Here is an 18,978-nt window from a genome sequence, read left to right on the forward strand (position 1 = left end):
ACCTCACTCACTCCCTGTGATCGGGGGAAAAAGGAGAAAAGAATATGCAGAGCATGGCTAACTGATTCCAGATGTTCATAAGCTGCATTATGTCACACGCACGAATGGAGCGAGCTATCTTGGAAAATATTAGACACCATCTAATCCTCAGGAAATGTGGACAGTCTGCAGGAAAGGCATGCTGGTGCTAATCGTTTGCGACATAATTTGGGGACAGCGGACATAGGACAGAGTGGGACAATAAGCTCCAGCTTCTGGGTGTCTCAAAGACAGTGACTTTGATTAAGAAGCTTTCCTCTGGCATTTGAAGTTGACAAGATGCAAAGACATTTTGTATTTGGGCTGTTTTCAGTGCATTTGAACCATTACAGCACAGATGTCTAACATGTACATATATAAACAGGTCAAAACACATAACAACTACCCAGACTTCTCTTATATTATAAAAAAATCAACAACTATAGACACTGTGAAACTTTAAAATCAGACATAATTCCTAATTGATGGGTTATTGTATTTATTCTAGAGTCTTTGTCAGCAAAAAGACTATGGCTTTGTTGCAGTTTCAAGCTTTCAGCCTCATTTTAAAATACAATAAACACTGAATGCTGTTAAGATTATATCAACAATTTTAGTTCCTTGTGAGCCTTTAGACCACTTCTCTGCTTAGTGCAAATGTTTCTTTAAGAGGCAGGATGTCACAGTATTTACTTTGGTCCATTCTGTGTTTTTGTAGCTAGTTATAGATAGATAGAAATTTCTTGCCAGTAGTTGTTTCCAGCTTTGTTACGCTACATCAGTTATCTGTGTAGGGGCCCAGGTGACAAGTACGATTCAACAGAAAGTTTCCTAATATCGGTGAGATGTTTGAATTCATGACATGAGGTGATTATATAATAATGAAATGTACATATTCAAAGAGTATCATAGAGTACATGATACTCAAAGAGTACCATAAAAGGAAAACATATTCATTTTACCAGCTTCGCACAATGGAAATACAAATTCCCTTCAATCAGAAGTGTTGTGTTGTTGTGGCCAAAATGAAATTTTCCTTATGAAAAACTTTATAGCATGGAATGTATTCCCAATTAAAGAAAAATATTGTGATAAAGTTTGTTGAGAAAAACCCTCCAGCATGGAGAGATTACTGAATGAGCTGACGGGGCACACGCCCAGGGGCCTCTGTTTGATGTGACTGTTAACATTTCTTGGCAGTCAAGTGACCACAGAGGCTCAGAGCTATGACAAATGCAGAATGCATTCTGTGTTTTGAGATGCAAAACTTAAAGACGTGTCATCTGAAGTTGTTTTGTGTCTCTCTCAGTTTGGGTGTCTTGCTCCTACGTAGGGCGGGGGTAGGGGCTTTTACATGTCTGTGTCCAGTGGGCCATTATCTAATTATCCGCCCATGCCTTCCAGTAGCACTGTATTTTGTGCTAAAAATATTGATTCATTTGTCAGTTACTGACCAGAGGTCAAATTCATAACAATATAGGATTGCAAGACAACTTACACTTAAACACACATTTAATATTAATATCCTCTAAATATCCTACCTGATCTCTCACTGACTCTACTGTAAAGTGTCTTCAATATTAATGAATCTACTGGTTAAAAACCTTACAAAATTACATAATGTATGCTAGTTTGCTTAATTTATTTGGCTCCTGGTTTTGTGTGTGGTGGCTCACTGACATGGCGTACTTAAATCCAGTGGAACCATTGTTAATATTACTGCTTACACCTGTGATTCACCACAGCCCACAGAAAATCCACTCGCTTCAGTGTGGGTCATGATTTAGTTGCCAAAACTATTCACATAAACTATTCACATTGTGCAGCTGCGTCAATTAAGGTCACAGCACCTGTTAATGGTTATTTAATCACACTCACACACCTTGACTAGAGCTACTGTGGTGCTTTGGTTTTGATGACCTGGCTGCTCCTGCACAGAGGATGTTACCTGAAATGCTTCACATGATGCTCCTTTTATATGAAAACCTACCCACAATGCTCCCCATGGTAGGAGAATGGAGACTGTCTTTGTTTAGAGCCATGGCTGTCTTCTGTAATTACTCTGCAGTTGCATGTGAAGCCATTGTTGTGGTCAGTCAGTGCAATGAAATCCTTCTGAAAACTGCACTCGCTTTCACCAGCAGCCTAACTTTTTACCTGTCAGCCATGTTGAGGCTGAATACCTTCCTCAGTCTGACGCTGGCGGGTGTGCTCTTCTCACGAGAGGAGCTGGAGCGACGCGGACGCTTCTGCTGCTCCACCTGGCCTTCATCACAGACCATCGGAAACAACAGCTGCTCTCCTCTCCTGTTCTGTGGAGGAGAGAGAGTTGTGAATTGGTTAAAGTTCGCCCAGTCAGTGCTGCATGCCATGCCTGTGCTCTGCAAATGTTCATTGTCTGTTTGCGTGACCACCTTGGCCCTCACCCATGTGGCACTATCAGGCCTGTCAGCTCTGTGCAAGAACTTCAGACTCACTGTCTCCACCATTATGACTTCATGTGGATGTATCAAACCAATACTGCTCACCTTACAGTCAGTGACCAGTTACTCCACACAGGCACTTGGCATTGTTTGGGATCTGTCATCTCTCTAAGCAGCCCCTGAACGCCTCCTGTGCCTGAACTCTTTGTATATAATGTACATGAAATTTAACATTATTCCAAATGTAAGTCAGTGATTTCTAGATTTATATTGCCTGTTTTTATTTTAATAAAATAATTGTGAAATATTTGCCGACCAGTCTAATCAAACACAACAGTTGACATCATTGTCAACATTTTCGGATGCATGGGTCCACCTTCTCATCAAGTGACCTCAGACACTTAAAACGAGAAATACTTGACACTTTATTGCATCAGTTCCACTAATAAATAGTGCCCCACTCCCTCAGTAACCCATCAGCTTCTAACAGATGTTGCAAGGATTCGGTGCAGCATCCTTCTTTAATCAATGCTTCAAGTCGAGAAATCAAATTCTGCTTATGTATGTGAGTTACAAAAGTACCTGTAACAACATTGTCCAGTTTTCAAACCCCATCAACTGGCTCAGGAAAAGCTCAATGTTGGAGAAACGAAATGCAAAAAAAAAAAAAAAATCCAAGTTAAGGCTTGATTGCAAAAGCAAGATAAATACCTTTAAACCTAAAATATGTGATGGATTAAAAAAAACAAAAAAGCAGCTCCTATTTCTTGACTACACAACTGTGTGTGTACATCACTCTCTCCTTGGCTTCTGAAACAAAAGACATTTGGGATCACACACAGAGCTGGCATCTCACTTTCTACTAAGTAAACATCTACACTACTGCCATGTAACTGTGTATATGCCCCCTTTAGGCCTCTAAGTGTCTTCACACCACACAATCTGCCAGCATTAGTACATGTTTGGCTACAAAAACAACATAAGATGAACATATAAAATATATATGTTTTGGTTTACAACTGCCAAAGCCATTGTACAGGTTTTTGGTTTGACAGGACATCTCAAATGACAGTAACATTCACATTTCAAATCAAAGAGTAACTTCAGTAATATAAAATCCTTTTTTAAGAAAACCAAACAAATGACAAAAGAATCATAGCTACAAATGGTCCCATGTTGCAGCAGTCATGGTGGCAGGGCATGGGCTGGCAAGTGGGTGAACTTCAGGTTAGTAACTTCATCTCACTGGAACGAGTTCAGTTTTGGAATTAAGTGCAAACTGGAGACCAGAAATCAACAATAAGGTCTCTCTTTCGAGCAGTTAAGCAACAGAGGTACAAAAATGAAACACTAAATTGGGCACAGAGCTTTACAGTGAGAGTATCATGTGCAGAAAATAGTGAAAGCAGAAACAGTGCATGGTAACAAAATAAAACCTCACTCTGGTGTAGGTAACTTGCTACACAAAGCTTTTGCTCACTAACAGAGTGGACCAAAACCAGAGTTTGAAATCTGAAACACAAGGTTTATACAAAGAACAAGCTTTTGTAATCTACCCAAGAATATTTTTTACACAGTAGTGTATTCATAAGCTTTTCTGTGATCTGACTTACAGTGTGATGCTGGTCCTGCAGTAAGCTGTGCTTCCTCAGAACAAAGTCCAAGAAAGAAAATGAGTCAAAACTGGCAAACTCCGCTGTAATTATGAAGAAGCGATGACCAGTGGCTTGGAATGATTTAAGACTGTCATTTACTTCAACTGTGGAGTAAAGACACTTCAAATGATTAGCTGCCAAAGAAAAATATTCCAACTGAACTACAAATTATTGCACTAAAGAAAAAAAAAAGCCAGTAAAAAGGTCTTTAAAACCTAACTTCTGTCAGTCAGCAACTTCAACATCAGCTCCCAGAGAGACCAATCAGGGCAAATAAACATGAGGGGCTCGCTCACATGTTTTCAGCATGAATGGGTCAGTTGCTACAGGTTCACAAATCCAAAAAGAGTGATGAAGATACACCAGCGCCAGCCCAGACCCTGCCACCACGGACCAAAGACAGCTTCTCTAACAATGATGTAACAATAATGATTAAGGTTTCTGAGAAAATAGACAGTGAGATACAGATAATATGCAACAGTGAGATACACGACTGTTGAGAGAAAGATTGCATTTAAAAAAAACCGTGACACGAGACACAAAAATGCGACATCGTCTTCTCTTGGTTTCTGTTCAGACGCTCCCTCGCCGTCTGTGTTTGAATATGCGTCTGCCAGGCTTTTGTTGTTAGGTGATGAATGGTGCGGTTCACTCTACTGTCACAGACTTGGCCAGGTTTCTTGGACAGTCCACCTGTATTTAAATAGAAGAGGTCATTTACAATATGACAAAACACAGCCATATGAATGGACAATAAGAAACACAGGGATTCTGCTGTCAACTAAATGCTACTGTCAAAGTCTTTAATGTGTGATCCAGTGATATGGCAGCTTGACAAGACTGCTCTTATGATTCCCAAATCCTCAGCCAGATACTTGGACAAACTTTAAAAAAAAAGAAAGAAAAAAAAGCAGGGTGGGCGTGTGAAGGGATTGTGTGCACACAAATGTTTGCTTCTCTGTCAGAACAGCAGCACAACTTGGCATGGTGGAGAGCACTCATTGACACAAAAACAAGAGTTAACTGGGCTGCACTGTCAGGACATCCCTCTGAAGTGAAGTGCTTTAAAAAGCTGCATCAACATCAGCTGTATTTGCATGCCGTACTTCAGTTAAGCTGTTTACTTTGACCCCTGACATCCTGAAATACAGCAAAGCCAATGAAGTACACATACGCGACAGCCAGCCCAATCCTGTTTAAACAGTGAGCTGCCTCTAAAATTGCGGAAAGACACAATAATATCAATAACACAGCCGACAGTAATAGCTGGTGCTCTATGTCGACATTTTTTTTGTTACCATTAATAATGAACAAATGACCAGTCCAAATTTGTGCATAGACAGATGTATTTACATGTAATTGTAATATTTACAGTGTGGCAGCTAACCTCACTTTCAGAGTATCATCTTCACCATAGTGTTCTGATTTATGATGATTTTGCTCTTAGGATGTTTACTTGCTTTGACTAAAAATTTGGTTACTTGTTTAAGCGATTGAGGAATACTATGACCTGCTCATATAAACACAATCAAGGACACTGAGCTTACAATAACAGTGTGAGTGTATGATGCTGCTCTTCATCGATTAGGATGAAGAGCAGCATCTTTAACTTCAAAATTCCTCACTTGCATACTCTTATTTCAGCTTAATTTTCCACAGTGAACAGCATATGTAAACACTGGCTGAAAGGTTTTAGTTACAGTGGCTGCAGGTGAAAATGGTGGAGATGTGGGGCTTAAGAAACCAACATTATACTGCTTTTTTGTGCTGTGGTTGTTTAGGAAATGAGTCTCAACTAGCAAAACACTGGATTATCAGTTCCCTCTGAGCCTGAAGTGACGTTACTTACGTCGTAACCTCGGAGGACAGCCAGGTGGAAGGACAGCAGCTGCAGAGGGATGACGCTCAGAATGCCCTGCAGGCAGTCCACACAGTGAGGCACTTTGATGGTGCGGCTGGAATTCTTGATGGTTTCGTAATCGTCTTTGTCACAGATCACAATAGGACGGCCCTGTGGGAAAAAAAAAGAAAAATCTAAAGGATTAAATGTCAAGTACATCATCTTCCAGCATCTTTATGTGGTCCTAAAGCGGGATACAAGTCAAAAAAAAAAAACTGACAATGACCCCCCCCCCATTCTCAGTTGACTTTCACACCTCTTAGTCCCACATCTGCTGCAGATTACTGACAGCAATGATGTCATGCTGAACCTACCCCTCCCTTGTATTTACTGAGGTGAAGGATCACAGGTGTGGCACAGACAGCACTGTGAAAATTAACCTAACATGCAAAATATGCCGTGGTCACCCAATATTTCAGATGTTTGAACTTTACATGTTGTGGTTCACAGCGCTACAAAAAGGGAAAACTTACAAGTACAGTCAAAATTTAAATGAGTTAACTACGTCAGTTTTCACATTGTGATTTTTTTCATTGCAACAGTGTGTGTTTCCCGAGCATTTCAGTGAGTCAATGAACAAGATGCAGGGTTGATGACTTGGGTTTGGCGCTGAAACAGGATATTTAAGACTGCATCATTTTGATTATTTGGTGTGTGAGTGTGTGTGTGTGTAGGCCTCACCTGGCGGGCAACGACTTGCTGCAAGGCGTTCTGACATTTGGTGTAGGTGTGGTCTCTCATGATGATCATAATGACTGGCATGAGTTTGTCCACCAGGGCCAGGGGACCGTGTTTCAGCTCTCCGGCCAGGATGCCTTCCGAGTGCATGTATGTAATCTCCTTGATTTTCTACACAAGACGAACAAACACCCACAGGTTAAGAAAAGCTTATGCTGTAGTCATTATGGATTACATTTGAAATCATAAAATCTCTGTCCACCTCAAGACTTGGAACTGTTTTGCTCATTATTTTAGTATTTAGTGGAGGAATGAGAACACAGACTGTGTATAGAGTGAGATGTACTGTCAGAGACTATTAAATAACATAATAATTAAATAACAAAATAAATCACAATAATTAACAATAATTAAATGGCAAAATACTTCACTACAGAAAGCCAACCTTTTTGGCAGGCATTTCCTGCAGTCTGTTATTACTTTTATGAGGCCCTCCAGAGACACTTAATGTATAAAATAGTGAAAAATATCAGAAGAAGGTTGTGTTGCTCACCAGTGCTCCTTCCAGGCAGGTAGCGTAATGGTAGCCTCTGCCCATGATCAGCACGCTCTTCTGCTGGTACAGCTCTGTCGCCAACTTCTGGATCTCATCATCCAAACTGAGGACCTCCTTAATCAGATCTGACACAGGCAGAAAGGAAAAGCAGATATAAGCTTAAAACAACTATGTGTAATCTTACAAAGATACTGTGTAAACACGCTGCTGCTGCACATGCTAGACCCTGGATTGAGCCGGCTCGTAATGTTGGGCAGGGAGCGGCAGAGTGGCCAGACATTCTTCATTAGTTTAACATTGAGGACATGCCATCATATGCTTTAGATCCAGAGCAGCATGCAAGGGCTTCCAGCCAGCAGGCTAGTCCTCCCTCCTCCTCTTGCCCTTTCTTCTTCTGATCTCTCTCTCATCACTTAGCCTCCTCTTCCAAAGAGGATTGTTTGAACAAACAACAAAAATGAGGCAGGCTTTGGGTGTGCTTGATCTTTGCTCAGAGAGTCGTTTTTCCATCCATACATATTTTAATCTCACATGTGATCAGGATTTCCTTGGCTGCAGATACACTCGGGGCTTGATTTACCTGGAAGCACTCTCAGGCCCTGGATTATCTCACGGCGTCTGGGCTGCATGGAAATCCTGTCATCGCACATCAAGAGCGCAAACATGATCAGGGCCACAAACTGACTGGTGTAGGCCTGCGGAGCAAAAAAAAAAAAAGCAAAGTGTATGTGTTACTAATGTCACATAATGTTGAGAGGCAGAGCTGTGCAGTTCCTGGTTCAGCTTTTTTCATTTTATTTCCTGGGCATTGCAATATTGCTTGTGGTGACCTGATTACTAAAGGGAAAGTAGTTCCCCTGTTTTGCAGCACAATACTGAAACCAAGGAGCAGCAACCTGATCCTGACTTTAGCCTCTCTAATAATAATTTAGACCAGATGAAAGAGGAAAGAAGAGGTAGATTTTAGTACAAAACAAGCAGCATTACAATGCATGCAGTCGAGCTCAGTCAAACTACTGCTGCTCATCCTGGAAAACCTGGCAAACACACACACGCAATATCACAACAGAGAGCATACTCTGACCATTCTGGAAATGTCACTGCTCACAACGTCAGCACATCTGAGACTCGATGCCTGTCGTCATCACCGCCCACTCTCTTGCTCTTGCTCTCTCTCTCACACGTTTGGAGGCCTTCCATGCCCATTTGGGAGATTTAACCAGTGTTTGAACAAAGCCAAGTCATTTGACGGGACCCTCCGGACTCAGAAATGCCAGTGTCTGAGGCCAAGAAAAGAGCTGTAAAACCTTTACACTGTTTTTTTTCTTACACCCTGACAGCACGCTAGCCACAGTCCCTGACAGAACTCTGACAGTCCGTGCTGTCGGCTCAGATGTGGCAACATATTTAATCCACATAGCAAACTCTGTTTTTCTGTGCTCATGTCACCAACTTCAGTGTTTTTCATGCAGAACAAGCCAACTGTTTCCCTACAATGATGACCAACTTTGCATGCAGCTGAAATGGCTGAAACATGAACAAACTTCTTGCAAACCAAAGAACCTCTGGGCTGGAAAACAAACTTTGTAACCCTGTTAATTCCCAAGGGACAGTGGTATGTAATTTGAAAAGGCAGGCTTCTTCAATTTACTGTCAGTTGATGTGCCAGCAGGAATTGCCTTCTGATAGCAAAGTATTTTGTCTTAAGTCCCAAATTATTCCATAAATCTTGAATGTGACCAAATGAACTGGAAAAAGCGCTCTTCCTTTTTTCCAGGTTACAAAAAAGAAAAACCTGAAACTAGCATGAAACAGAAAAAAATAAAGGCCAAGTAAATGAATTTGGAGTAATTTAGCAGCTGGGCGCGATACATGTTCTCCAGTGATTTCATGAGCTAGGTTGTGCAGCATTTGGTTGAGCTGGGTGTGGGTGTGTGGCCCAGCCAGCCAAGCAGTAAATGATGGCGTCTCTGAGGCGTGCTCTGGGGCTTTGGAGCAGCCCAAGAGTCGCTGAGCCAAGCCCAAGGGCTGGGCCAGGGAGGGACCTGCTCCACTCTCTCCCGCTCTCTCTATGCTCACTAGCTGGGGCCAGGGCTTCACTATTTCTCTCTCCAAACTGGCAAATCCTTTTGGTTTTTGAGAAAGCAGGGGGGGGGGGGGGGGGGGGCAAGGATCCTGACTTTACATGAGTTGAGATGAGAATATCAGGCTTCTTCAGCTCCCTGCGGGATCAGTGTAGAGGAAAATGTCAGTCTCCAAGAGGCTGGACCAGACTCGCAATGAAGTTTTCATCTGGGTTTCATTCTGTGTCAGTGGGCGTTGAGTTCATTTATGAGATGATGCAACAAATTGGTGTACAGTTGCTTCAAACTCAGTATCAAAGGTCAGTTCAAACAAATTATAGAAAAAGTATCTTTCTTGTTTCTCACGCGCCTCAGGAGAACAAATGCCTGTGATGACAGAAAAATGGATGGATGTAAGTTAAGTGTGGCTTGGTAGCTGTTGACATTCACTTGATTTGTCACCAACTGGTCTGTCTTGTCAAACTGTATTGGAAAACATTCTTCAGTGATTGGTTGAACAATTGGTAGGTGTGCATAAATTAAAACTTGATCTCCAACTAAAAAATAAAATAAAAAAAATGCTAGTCTATTAGTCTATAAACTGTTAAAATGTACATCGCATTTTCTAACAGCCTTAGGAGCTTTTTTTGACTATGACTAAGACTAAGAAAACCAGAAAATTACAATTAATGAATGTTTGGCATATTGTGTATTAAAAAAAATACAAAATAAATTTTCAATTAATTTTTAATTAATCAACTAATTGTTTCAGCTCTAATTAAAACAGAACGTCTCAATTATTGTGAGTTACTGTCATAATTTCAAGCAAGAGTCATTTAAATGTATTTTATAGCAGCAGGCTGGTCAGGAGGAAGTAAGTTTTATTAAATTTTGTGCAAAACTAATGCTTTATCTGAAAAACCCATGCCAGCAGTCTTTGGTATCAGTATGAATTTATATTCCAGTAATAGCTTTTAACTAAGCTGTTATACAGACCAATACAAAACCTGCTCTGGAGGCTTACTTCTGTAACAACAAACTGAAAATGCATTTATTTGTGTGACTAATGAGACCTGACCAGTCCCTTAGTCTGGCTGCTGACAGAATGACGACATACTATAAATATTCCAGATGTAATGAGCGAGGGCATTGTTGCCATCACTGAGGGTCTATGAGATAATGTGTGATAAATGTATGTTGTGGTAGAAGCATGGTAAATGGGACAGCATTTATATAATACTTTTCCAGTCTCTACACATCACATTTATCCATTCACACACACATTCATACAGCGCTTTTGCTACACATAGAGGACTTTACTGACACATATACACCAATGGTACATCATCAGGAGCAATTTGGGGTTCAGCATCTTGCCCAAGGACAATTCAACATGTGGACTGAAGGCGCCGGAGAATGAACCACTGTCCCCTTCAATTAGTGGGCGACTAGCTCTACCCCTGAGCCACCCACTGACCTTGAAATTTGTGAGAGCTGATAGTTAACCGGAGCTAGCAGTTGTCATGGCTTACCTTGGTACTGGCTACTCCAATCTCAGGCCCAGCGTTGATGTGGACTCCACAGTCAGTCTCCCTGGAGATGGAGCTGCCCACTGTGTTGGTGACCCCCACAGTCAGAGCCCCTCTCTCCTTACAGTAGCGCAGGGCCATGAGGCTGTCAGCAGTCTCCCCTAGAGGATTGGCGGGAATAGAAAACATAACAGTTTGTGCAATGTAACAGTGCTGACAATAAAATTTAACTGATTTATTAGTTTAGTCGGAAATTGCTTTTGCACCATACAGGACTCAGATTTGAAACAGCTTCACAGAAAAACCACAAGGCCCACCACAGACATACCACACATACAAAAAACTGTGACACAAAAATCACACAAGGCTACAGCAGAGCCCTTTGGTGCAGAAAACCCAACTGTACAGCAGAACTTTGACTTAACACTCAAAACTTAAGCAGTGCACAAGAAGAGATAAATCAAGAAGATCCAGAGTGGCTCCCCTAGATGGAAACTGGAAGACAAATGGGGAATGTGCACTAGATCAAGTCCAGATGGCACCAGCCTCCCCACCTGACTGGCTGATAAAGAAGCAGACGTCGTCTCGGAAGACGGGTGTGTTCCTGTCCAGGAAGTCGCTGGCCAGCTCCACCATGACAGGCAACTCGGTCAGCTCCTCCAGGACCTGGCGGGTCTGGGAAAGTAACAGAGGACTGCTTAGCATCATTCTGTTAAAATGAACCAGTCCAGCACATGTGCTGACACCTCACACACCTGTGTCCACAATACAGACCTCACATTTTCTACTCGTCTGATGGACTCAACACGGATGGCGAGACAGACACCTTTCCATGATGTGAATTTACACCAAAGTAAAAAAAAAAAAAAAAGGCATTTCTTAAGTGTCTACTCACTGCTACTCCAGCATGGTAGCTGGTGCCACAGGCAATTAGAATGAGTCGGCGACACCTCTGGATCTCTTTGATGTGGTCCTTCAGTCCACCCAGTGTCACTGAAAAGCAAACCAAACAGCTAATCAATCATCTTTGCTACATTATTTTCCACTTCATTTAAAAGAGTGGGTGACACTGCTGAGAAAGAATGTTTTAACACAGCAATCACTCACAAGGTATTTCTGTAAGTTCTGCTCTTTTTACATGTAAGTAACTGCTGAATTTATTAATGCACCACACAAAAGGAGTAAGTATAACAGAATGGAGGTGGACTTATGTCCTCCTTGTTTTAAACTCAAGATTATTATGACATGTAGTGGTATGAAGGCAGCTGAAAGAAATTAGTGTGCTCCTATGTGCTGAACTGAGCATATGTCTGAGTAAAATGCATGAAGGAAAAGAGTGACTGCACCCTATTTGAGATGTAAAATATGAAGAAAGAGGTGGGGACAGAATGGAAAACGGTGCATTTTGCAGGTATTATTAAATCAGTGCTCCACTGAGAAAACTAATAAAACACCTGTCTAACCTGTGTTGTTGTCGAAGTTGACTCTCCCTCTCATGGTGTTAACCACAGACTCTGGCTGCTCAAAGATCTCCTTCTGCATGAAGGAGCTGTAGTTGCCTGTAGTGGGAGGATCAGAAATCAGGGGAACGATTCCAACAAGTAGAAAAAAAAGAAGAAAAAAAAGTAAATGTCGTCTGTGAAGAGTCTTGTTGACCCACATTAGGCTCATGGAGGAACAAGAAAAAAAAATTCCAATGTTTCACTGATAATCAGGCTTCAATGGAAATGTAGGGAGTTACTGTTTTTTTTGGTTGCTTGATTTAGAATTCATAGCCACAGTGTCAGGTCATCCCTTAAATGAAGGAAAACAAACATGAGACATTGGGGAGATTGAGAGTGTTTTTCCATCAATTACAAACTGTGACAATGACATATGCGAGAGTTTGTTTTATATCTCTTTGGCCTGCCTTTGACAGCAATTTGGGTAATGTGAATTAGGTTATTCAGCAGAAAGGCTCCAGACACTGAGACAGAGGAGAGAGGCTGAGTAATGACAGGACCACAAAGGAATGTCAAAAGCAGCCAGCATCAGTTTAACTCTGCCCTCTGCTGGATTACTGAGGAAGAGTCAGTTGGAGGAGAAGAAAGTACAAAAAAAAAAAAAACATTCACAGACTTATAATCAATAAGTTATTGTGGCAGTGACACATTTTTTACATTGTGTTGCTCTGTAGCCCAGCACATTGGATTTGACATTAAACAAAGACAGTGAGGTGAAAGTGCTGATTTTCAGCTTTAAGGGTGTTCACAGCCATACTGGGTGAACAGTGCAAGCCATATCACCTTTTTATACTCAGACCTCCAGATGAAGGAGACAGCAGGATGATACATTTGATCCCCTTTAGATATGCACAGTTGAGTTAATAAATCAATAAGTGGATTGAATGACAATTAATCAGCAACTATTCTGATCATTGATAAATAATTTCAGTCATTTTGGCTGCTTGTTTCAGCCACATAGGATAGTAAATTAAAATATTTTTTAGAGCTGTCAGTAAGACTAAACAAACTATTTAAGGACATTACTTGAGGCTCTGGGAAGAATTTTCACTACTTATTTGTGCTTATTAAAAAATATATGGCAGGTGAATCAACAATGAAAGCATAGTCCCGAACCCCTCAAAGTAATAGTTTGGCATTTTGGGAAATACATTTATGCATTTCTTGAGTTAGATGAGAAGATTGACACTATTCTCAGGTCTGTATAACAAATATGTAGCTACAGCCAGCAGTAGGTTAACTTACCATAGGACAAAGACTGGAGACATAGGGGAAACAACTAACCTGGCTCTGTCCAAAGATAACAAAATCCACCTACTGGCACCTTCCAAATCTCACCAATCAGAATCCCTGACAGTCCTGCTACACACTGAGTGCACTACACATCACTTCAAGCACAGAGAGGGAAGGTGAGAGGGATAAAGGCCTTGGGGGTCATTTTAATAACAGCAGCTTCCCTGGGGATGCAACGGATCCAGCAGGGCTGTAACTACCTGGATGATAACAAGGACGGCCTCAGGGCTGGATGTTAAAAGCCAGTTAGGCTATATAAGTAGCCAGTCTCCCATTAAGACTTACAAAATAATTACAGGGTACAGGACAAAATTACAAGGTAGAATACAAATGATTTATTTTCAACAATGGCCTGGAGTAATTTATGGTGTGGAGAAAATGTGAACAGAACAAAGGCTGACCCTCCACTCACCCTTCATGATCTGCTGTAGTTCCATCTGCAAGGTCTGGATGGCGCGGGCTGGGTAGTCACCGGCCCTGCGCTTTATTCTGTGGATGGACAAACGGCCGTCCATCACAGCAGCCACATCGTCGTCTTCCAGGAAGATCACCCGGTTTGTGTGCTCAATCACTGCACTGTCGTAGCCAGAGAGATGGACAAAAAACCCAACAAAAAACAAACAAAAAAAAAAAAAGCCAGACATTTCATTTTTAAAGCTGAGAGAAAATGGGTTGCATGTTTCAAAGAGAATTTGGATCTGTGAAAAGGTGGATACAAAGACACAGGTATCTGCTTACCTTGCATCTGAGGCAAAGTAGTACTCTACAGCTTTCTCATCCACAGGGAACAGGCAGGTGTCCTGGCCTGTCCTGGGCAGGGCACTGCAGCTCTTCTTGTCTTTACCAGCTGAGGGGAAAAAAGTAAGTAGGCCTCAGTTACACTTATGCAATCACATGTAGAAAAAATTGAAACGGACATTTCATACATTCTTCAATTTAAACTTACAGGAGCGGTAGAGCACAGGAATGTGATCTGTGGACAGCTTATGATCACTCCTCACTCCAATCAGCAGAGGACTTCCTCTCCTGCACAGCAACATTTTAATGAGCCAGTGACACTTTAATCTTAATAACTAACAACAGTTTGACAGCATCAAGTGGTGGTGTACCTTGTGCCAACTGCCTCTCCGGGGTAGTGGACACTCTTAAAGACCAGGGCAAAAGCTCCTTCCTGGCAGATGGGAAGAACAAACACATCAGACAGGGCACTTTTATCCACTCATCACATAAGGAGCAGCAAAGTGCATGAGAAGGTCCTTACCAGCTGCTGGATCACCTGTTCCACCAGCGTAGTAAAACTGATGTCATCACTCTCCCGGTTGTCGTACATGTACTTCACCAGCTTGGCAATGGTCTCTGTATCAGTCTCTGACTCAAACTCATAGCCTTTGCTCTCCTGTGGAGATGGAGTGAGAGTGTAAGTCCCATCTATAAGTCAAGAGTGATGACAAGATGTCTGGAATAATTCAAGAATGATATTTACTCACCAGGAATTTCCTCAGGTCTTTGTAGTTGGTGATAATTCCATTGTGAATGACAATGAACTCTGTAGACCAGAGAGGCATGTCATGAACTTTAAGATATCAAGACAACTTGAGCTGAGCTGTTGTGGAATGCAAGGTAAAACATTTAGCTGTGTGGAGTTAGCCCTCTGTGTTAAACACAACTGACCGTTGCTCTTGTCAGATCTATGTGGATGGCTGTTGACTGGGCTTGGTACACCGTGGGTAGCCCAGCGGGTGTGAGCAATGCCGAGGTGAACGTCAAACTCCACATCCAGGTCAATATCCTGCTGCTCTAAAGGTCAAACAAACACAACCCAACAGAGACTATATTTAGCATCCCAGCTGCATTACTACAGTAGACGATAAATCAAGACTTGAGTTGTTAATAACTGATTCTTGTCAAGTAAGGAAACTTCATCTCAGCTTACTGTGGATCTCCTCATCAAGAGCTTTCACTTTTCCGCGCTGCTTGATCAGTTGAATAGATTTGGCGTTCGACTCCCACTCCTTGCCGTTACCCCCATCAATTCCCACACCTAACAACACCAAAAAAATAAGACTTTTAAGTATCAAGAAGTTAAACAAGTATTATGGTACTATTACCATTTCACAAGTCATGCCCTGCTTCTGGTCTAATGTCAGAGCAGGACCTCATTCAGTGAATGTGTGCAAAAATTCTTTATATAAGCAAGAAATACAAATGAACTTAACATGTAGTAAATTAGCTCCCTAATGGCACAGTAAGTCTAACCAAGCCACATGATAATGGCTGCTAAATAATTCACAGCGGACATTGTCTTGCTTCGATTTCCTAACTCATTAGAAAAACATCGAGTGTGACTGATAAAGGCAATTCCTATTCTGCATTAATATTGTACGGGACCCGCTGTAAATACTGTCAGCAACTTGGTGGCATTATCAGGCAGACAGTGAGGGGACAGTGAAGGAAAAAGGCCTGATGAACAAGCAAGAGCATGCTGGTGACATGGGCTTTTTCCATCGCTCTCACCGGCTGAGTCATAGCCTCTGTACTCCAGACGTCGCAGGCCTTTGAGGAGGATCTCAAGGATCTCACGACGAGTCCTTGGCACATGGTAGTTGAGATAGGCAAAGATTCCTGGAGAGAGGAAAAAAAATTCAAGTCTCAAACGGTTTTCTCTCAAAGAATTTCAGTCTGCCAATAATACTATGATAATACATTTTTTGTACTTTCCACTCTGCTTAGAAATGCAGTGGAAAGCTTAGGTTGATTGAAATGTCAGTCAGACAGGTACATCTACAGGTCTGTGAATTCAGCTTGACATTCAAGGTTTAATGCAGCCCTGCACATATAATGTCAACAGAATAAGTGTGTATCGCTGCATTTGGATTTAAGACTTTAAGACTATAGTTGGGTGCCATGGCTGAAATCAATATCACAAGGTATACAAAAATCACATAAGATCATTTGTGTTTTACCATTATTAGGTCTCTCTATACATGTAAAACAATACTCTTTATTCAGTCTCAGTCTCAGTAAAATCATTTGGACAGGAGTTTATAAAACAAAGGCTTGATATGATCATTTATGACCAGAGTGATGAATATGTCCTTCTTGAAGTGGGACAAGCATTACTTTGCAATGTAAGGCCCTATTGTTAAGAGCTCAATGTCCAAAAGCTGGTAGGTAATGCAAGACAAACCAGTCTTAGGGGAGGAGTGACAGCACCACAAAAATTCCTCTTAGTTACAGCAAGCAGGACCTGTTTAGAGACAATGGAGTCTATCTATAGACCTGATATCTCCTGCCCAAGGGAAGAGTGTGGTGGGGTGGGGTGAGTAACTGTCAAAGTAATACCAGAGAAATCTCAACCAAGATGTTTGGTTTTTGTTCAAGATACTTATATGTAGCTATGGCTGCACATGACTTCATCAATTAGAATAAGATTTATTTGTGTATGATTACCCAACAGACTTTAAGACTATTTTGGTGCAATAACAGGCCCACATAAAGAATTTACACATTTATCTGACGCATTTTAGCAATAATCAGCAGTTCTTCCTGCAAGTATTTGGAAATTACTGTTAATCCAATGAGTAACACACACTGAAAGGAGTGTCACCTTAACTGGCTAAAGGGGAGGCATGAAATGCAGCCCTGTTACACAACTAAGTACTGACAAGTAAATGCAAATGCAGAGTTAGAGGAAAGTCTGATTCAACAGAGCATCCATTGAGAACAGCAGGGAATGGAGGGAAGCAGTCGGGGGCAACTCGCCAGGGAAACGTGCTACAGCAAGGGGGCAAAAATCACAAGACCCACCAACAAGAGAAACTATTAACCTTTGTACAGTTATATCTTATTGTGGGGGCAGAGATTACCAATTAGTCTATTTGGTGTGACTGATGCCCACGGAGATTGTAGTGACAGTGATGGGAGACAGAAAGGCATCAGTTATCAGTCACAAGTGAGAAAAGAGAAGAGACAGACAGAAATGGGTCAGTGACCGATACTGGGAAACCTCTTAACTACATTTCCCAAACCGACCTAAGGCATTATTTTCCGGGATCTCTCTGAATTAGAGTGTGGTAACATTAGTGCACTGTGGCAGCGATGCACGAGTGTTTCTCACCCTTCACGATCACATTTTTAGACACAGAAAGTATCTGGAAGACTCCAGCTAAAATATAACAGCAATATTAGCTCACAGCTAGTCCAAACATTTAGGTCAACAAACCAGAGTGACAAAGGTTTAGTGGAAAGTTACGCGGTGGGCGTATAATGTCACCACAAAATCCACGTTTGCTGTCTGTGCGGAATTAGCAGGAGGAGAACAGGAAATAATTGTTTCGTTAATACCAGACATCCACTTTCCGTTTAACACTTTTGACCACAAATCACACAGAGCGTATGTACACGAAAATGAAACATTTACTGGTTTATATTTAGCTGGCTAACAGCATCAGCAACACCAGCTTATGTTGGCTAACTCAGGTTAGCCACCCCTAGCTAATTTCAATTGATTTCCTTCAGGATTAACAAACCATACCAGCCGTGTTTCATATATGACATACTTGCTGTTCTGGTACCTGGGGAATAACAAACATTTCCCACGGAATAATATAAATGTAGGATATATTCAGTACTCACCACACATGTCTTCAGTTTGGTTGCCAGTTACAGCTACTCGGGTAGCTGGGAACGCCTGTCAAATAAGCTTCGTCCCCCCCTCCGGTCTCTTCGAATCAGAACCAACCGCCTCCTTCCATGGCATCTTCTGATTGGTCGAGAAGCCTGTCGGTCAGGGTGCACCTACCGACGCAGGCACTCCTGACGTGGCATCAGGATGCAGATCCGTGGGTAGGACAGACTACAGATCCTGCTGCAACCCTCCAGCACAGCTAAAACCAACATCACCGCACAATGGCAGGCCTGTTTTCCCTGCCACAACCTGGTACAACAGGGCAGGACTGTAACCAGTTAATCTTTACAGCTTAGATTAATTGATAAATAATTTTAGGCGATAAAATGTCAACTAAAGACAAATGCAATTATACTTGTCTACAGCAGGATGCAAGACCTCTAGTAAACCATCTCTTTTAAGAATCGCGACTAGTGGGCCAAAAAAATTTAAATCTATAAGCCATTTACTTCAAGTTTTCTAAAAAAAAAAAAAAAAAAAAGAAAAGAAAGAAAAAATAAAAACGCTTATCCAGGCGGACAAGTATTACATTTTTGATAAACTAAAAATAACAGCAATATCCCTATATGGAAAAATACTTAATAAAAAAAACAGTTAATACTGCAGTGCTGACTGCTGATATCTAGAAGGGTAATTGTCAGGCCTGGAAAAAAGCATGATTCCGCAATATTAAA

General features: G+C 41.5%; 1 protein-coding gene and 1 long non-coding RNA gene across 2 annotated transcripts; one reads left to right on the forward strand and one right to left on the reverse strand.

The window, feature by feature from the left end:
• Positions 1-537: 537 nt before the first annotated feature.
• Positions 538-3,139, forward strand: LOC108878366 (uncharacterized). The gene is made up of 2 exons (XR_001960221.2): positions 538-2,025; positions 2,160-3,139. It is a non-coding gene; the product is annotated as an uncharacterized LOC108878366 (long non-coding RNA).
• On the reverse strand, positions 2,854-18,385 carry LOC108878362 (glutamine--fructose-6-phosphate aminotransferase [isomerizing] 1). Its single transcript, XM_018668982.2, has 19 exons — positions 18,253-18,385; positions 16,132-16,239; positions 15,551-15,658; positions 15,289-15,414; positions 15,105-15,163; positions 14,879-15,013; positions 14,727-14,788; positions 14,564-14,643; positions 14,356-14,464; positions 14,030-14,193; positions 12,286-12,381; positions 11,718-11,815; positions 11,377-11,497; positions 10,826-10,983; positions 7,811-7,925; positions 7,228-7,355; positions 6,678-6,845; positions 5,946-6,107; positions 2,854-4,789 (listed from the first exon to the last, which is right to left on the reverse strand). The coding sequence occupies exons 1-19, from the start codon at positions 18,257-18,259 to the stop codon at positions 4,745-4,747; spliced, it is 2,049 nt and encodes a 682-aa protein (XP_018524498.1). The 5' UTR covers positions 18,260-18,385; the 3' UTR covers positions 2,854-4,744.
• Between the last annotated feature and the right edge of the window lie 593 nt (positions 18,386-18,978).

Source organism: Lates calcarifer, linkage group LG13 (assembly GCF_001640805.2).
Source record: "Lates calcarifer isolate ASB-BC8 linkage group LG13, TLL_Latcal_v3, whole genome shotgun sequence".
NCBI classification, from domain to species: domain Eukaryota; kingdom Metazoa; phylum Chordata; class Actinopteri; family Centropomidae; genus Lates; species Lates calcarifer.

What these genes read in the sequence shown, in the direction of transcription:
- LOC108878362 (XM_018668982.2), bottom strand. An exon ending in TCTTGATGAGGAGATCCACA is followed by an intron (nt 15,415 to 15,550) that starts GTAAGCTGAGAT and finishes TTTGACCTTTAG; the next exon opens with AGCAGCAGGATATTGACCTG. An exon ending in TCCTGTGCTCTACCGCTCCT is followed by an intron (nt 14,465 to 14,563) that starts GTAAGTTTAAAT and finishes TTTTCCCCTCAG; the next exon opens with CTGGTAAAGACAAGAAGAGC.